At 39.0% G+C, this 3,940-nt stretch overlaps 1 protein-coding gene across 1 annotated transcript; it reads right to left on the bottom strand.

Moving 5' to 3' along the window:
• Nucleotides 1-1,857: 1,857 nt before the first annotated feature.
• Nucleotides 1,858-2,990, bottom strand: JH06_4940 (hypothetical protein; the record flags this gene model as incomplete). Its single annotated transcript, XM_014669572.1, has 10 exons — nucleotides 1,858-2,053; nucleotides 2,084-2,127; nucleotides 2,157-2,253; nucleotides 2,284-2,417; nucleotides 2,448-2,507; nucleotides 2,537-2,658; nucleotides 2,696-2,758; nucleotides 2,789-2,818; nucleotides 2,850-2,885; nucleotides 2,915-2,990. The coding sequence occupies 10 exons, from the start codon at nucleotides 2,988-2,990 to the stop codon at nucleotides 1,858-1,860; spliced, it is 858 nt and encodes a 285-aa protein (XP_014525058.1).
• Nucleotides 2,991-3,940: the final 950 nt, after the last annotated feature.

The raw sequence follows: 3,940 nt of genomic DNA on the forward strand, positions 1-3,940 counted from the left end.
GCTTTCCATGTCTACCATTCAACAGTCTCAACACAACTACTTCAGACTTCTTCTGGATTGATCTTGTCGAGTATAGGCACTCCACAGACGCTACAGATGATGTGTATCGCTCTATATTGTACGTTTACAATATTCTCAGCATTATAAAGGAAGTGAGTAAAGTGATCGACACTACAATGAAGCCATTCCGCACCCTTACAACTGTGAATCATTATGTTCCATCATATGTTGTCGATTCTAGGTAATATTCTGACGGCATATGTACTATTTCCAGAGTAGGTCGAAGGATCTTTGTGGAATGAGCCCGTGCAGTTTCAGTATCAGGCATGAGTAAAGAAAAGAAAGAAAGTGTCACAGTGATAATTCATATCCTTTCAAGTGATATACAATAATAGACACCCCTAGCAAATCTCCACATTCACAAATCATCTTAATATCAATACCAAATAAGAAAAAGAATACTCCGAAGCGGGGAATCGAACCCCGGTCGTCCGCGTGACAGGCGGAAATACTTAACCACTATACTACTTCGGAACCAAGATAAGTCTCCTTCTATACAATATTAAACTTATATTTGATTAATCATTTCGTTTATCACTAAAACACTACGCTATGAAGACAATTCTATGGAAATTAATATGTAATAGCTCAAACATAAATTTTCTGATGTTATGTAGGGAGACAGTTTAACTACAGAGGCGGAAGCCTATGGATGTTGAATTATCTCATAAACCTATACTACATTTTATTCTCTATATAATGTCATGTGCTGAACTGGATAGTGGGGGCAATTTTAGAAGGTCAGTTTATTCTCAGTGTCATATTTTACTTATCTCTTTTCTTTCTATGTTTGAGCAGGGCGAAGAAAACACTCCTATGGTATCATTTAACGGAGAACTTGAGAGCCTTATGCCAATTAACAGAAACAACTCTTTTGTGGATAATAATAATCCGAATGTGCCCAATACAGAGTACAATAGTTTTCAAGGTCGTCATATTCCTTTCCCAGTGATGGTGTCTTCAGAGGATCAGTCACCGCTAACTGCTCCGACTTCTTATACCTCTGATAGTGTTTATAACCCGTTTTTGGTACAGTCTATTAGTACTGTTGGTAGTAAATTCGATGTGTCGGACAATCCTGCCGATCATGCTGTTCCATCTTCCCTATCTACCTCTACAAACAGTCAATTTGATAGCGCTGCTTATGACGATAGTATTCTTATTGTGGCACATCCATCTCCAGATGACGCCTTTACTCCTAAGGGTTCTAGTAGTTACTTATCTTGATGCTTTATGTCTAGTGTCACATCTTGGAACCGATTCTAACGGTGATTCTATGTTTAGCCTGACCGAACCTTCTGAAACGAAGTCATCTAGGCTAACCAATCTTTATGAAGAAGCATGTGATATTGAGCCACGTCTTCGATCGTTACAGTATTTGGCTCCACTTCGTCATTGCAAACGAGAAGAAAATATAGTAACGATTCCTGGTGATCGAAGACGCTCAAAGATTCCTGGTAGTCGAAGAAGACGTTCAAAGATTCCCTCAGGAGTGAAGAAAGTGTCTTTGTATCTTTATGAACTCTATCTCAAAAATTACAGCAGTGCCTCAATCAAAGATATTGCTGAAACTATTCAAATTGATTACCTATCTCCATGGCTTCGGTACCTTCTTCTCCTCGGACTTATTCTTAGATTTGAAGCAGACTCTTGCGTTATTCGTCAATTTATCTACAATCAGGTTAAAAACCGAACGCCAAGATACAATCGACGTGCTGATTAGTAGTTCTTTAGCCATCTTTACAGAGGTGATTCTCTGTATTTTTCATTTTTGTTCGGCTACTTCTATCTTTCTTATTAGTCTGTTTGATCATAAACACAAAATGAAAAGGGATTATTCTGATAGTTGTTATTATTCATTTCACTGGATGTAGATTTGACATTTGGAAGCGGAGTTACATGAGATATAGGTTTTCCCGAAGTCTGGATTTCCGAAGGTGTAGTCACCACCTCCATATTCAATATCCTTTCTTCTGTTGGTTCAGGTAGTGTTCTAGATGTCAGCACAAGGGATCACTCCTACGTATGTTTGTGAACAGAAACTGGATCATCTCTCGCCTCTCGATTCTAGAATCAATTTCCATGGAGTCACCTACCATCCTCAACCTGTACTTTTGTAGATGACTGCGAATCTGAGCGACATTACGACTACCAACATATATACTGATAGCTTTCTTGTTTTTCTCTCCGAATCTGTAAGTTAGTTACAATACATGTACAAACAATTGCAAGGCATCCAGAAATCGCTTGTGCTCATATGCAGTCCAATACCGAGGTTGCTGTGACGAAGACCGCTCGTTATTATCTGAAACTATTGATAACCGAAGAACCTCTAACTCATTCTTGATTCTCTCATTCTACATGGTATTATCTCGAAGAGTAAATACTTCGTGAAAGAGGCTCTTTACTTTAGCTTCTAACTGTCGAATCTTCTCATGACTGCGAATCTATCATCATGACCCAACAACAGTACTACTAATTCTGAATTCAGCTCTTCTTCTCTTCGCGAGGCCGAAAAGTACTTCTGTTGAGTTCCATCACTACCCAAGAGTTCCGCAATTCCGGGAGCTGATATATTTTGAAAACACGAATTTTGCTCTAGAATGTCAAATAATTAAGGAAATTGGACGATTACTCGGTAAAGAGAACGAATGAGGCATCCCACCTCCATTCTCATCACCCAGGAAAGTAATTGACACTATGAGTAATAATATACCCAATCTACTACAGCTCCTTTCACGATCCATTTCCAAAGTATCTACACCATGAATGAACTAGCAAACTATCACCTGAGTTTAAATGGTCAGCATTTGTATCCATAGATACTACATTAAAATCCTTTCTCTAGACGTACCTTTCTCCAAATCATATTGCAAATCATTTACAATCGCTGGAGATTCTTTGGAACACTGAGATCTTGCTCTTTCCATTAGAATCACGGGCCAATGATTTGCAAATGGATTACTCCTCCGCAAGCTATACTATTCAAAACTAGCGTCGTTGGACTGTCTAGTGGTATAGCAATGACAACAAAAGTGGGACCCCAAGTATTGCAATATGTGGCCAATTTGTTAGCTCAAATTCATTATTCAATGTAGTAGTGTGAAAACGTACTGTGAATACATGGGTAGGTCTTGTCGATTGTGCTTTGATAAGCAGTCATTGTGAAATATAATAATTATAAAAGTGACCAAACCACTATACTACATGGCATAACCAAGTGAAGGGTCACAATCCGTGGTATTGGGATGTCCGAGTTTACTTCGCTTTGCAAAGTCCCTTCACATCTCGATAATGGATGTGAAGATGCAAGCGCTCTGGACACATGTAGTATTATTGGTTATTAGTATCTGATACCTAGCTTCCTGCAATAACGAAAGCGGTATTAACCTGATGAAGGGAATGTCATTTCTACCGATAGAAATACCGGTAAACAATGATCTAAATCCTGTGGAACAACAAAAATGTGCAAATAATGAAATAATCTTACAAAAATATGATTCAGCATTGTTAGCGAATCATGATGCTAAAGAATGTGGTCTGAGTTGCCAAATGACGAGCTCATCGTCAGCAACTGTCTTTAGTGAGTCCAGTTCAACGCTTTCAAATCGTACGCCGTCATCTTTGTCGACGCAATTGTCAAATACGGATTATAGTGAATTCAGGTTGTGTCGGCCATCAAGTTACTGCTTTCTTAACATTGGTGGGAACAGATACGTGTCCATTCATGTTCAAACACCTGATGAGTACACTCGTCTTATGGCTACAAGGAAAGATGAAGTGCCTAATGAGAGTCCCCGCTATCGGAAGAGGCCGGGAAAGAAACGTCGTCATCGAAAGAACTTCGATCAGAATGTGAAGAAGCGGATTTTGGATCTTT

The sequence above is a fragment of the Blastocystis sp. subtype 4 genome (assembly GCF_000743755.1).
Source record: "Blastocystis sp. subtype 4 strain WR1 chromosome Unknown seqid_0488, whole genome shotgun sequence".
Lineage (NCBI taxonomy): Eukaryota > Bigyra > Opalinata > Blastocystidae > Blastocystis > Blastocystis sp. subtype 4.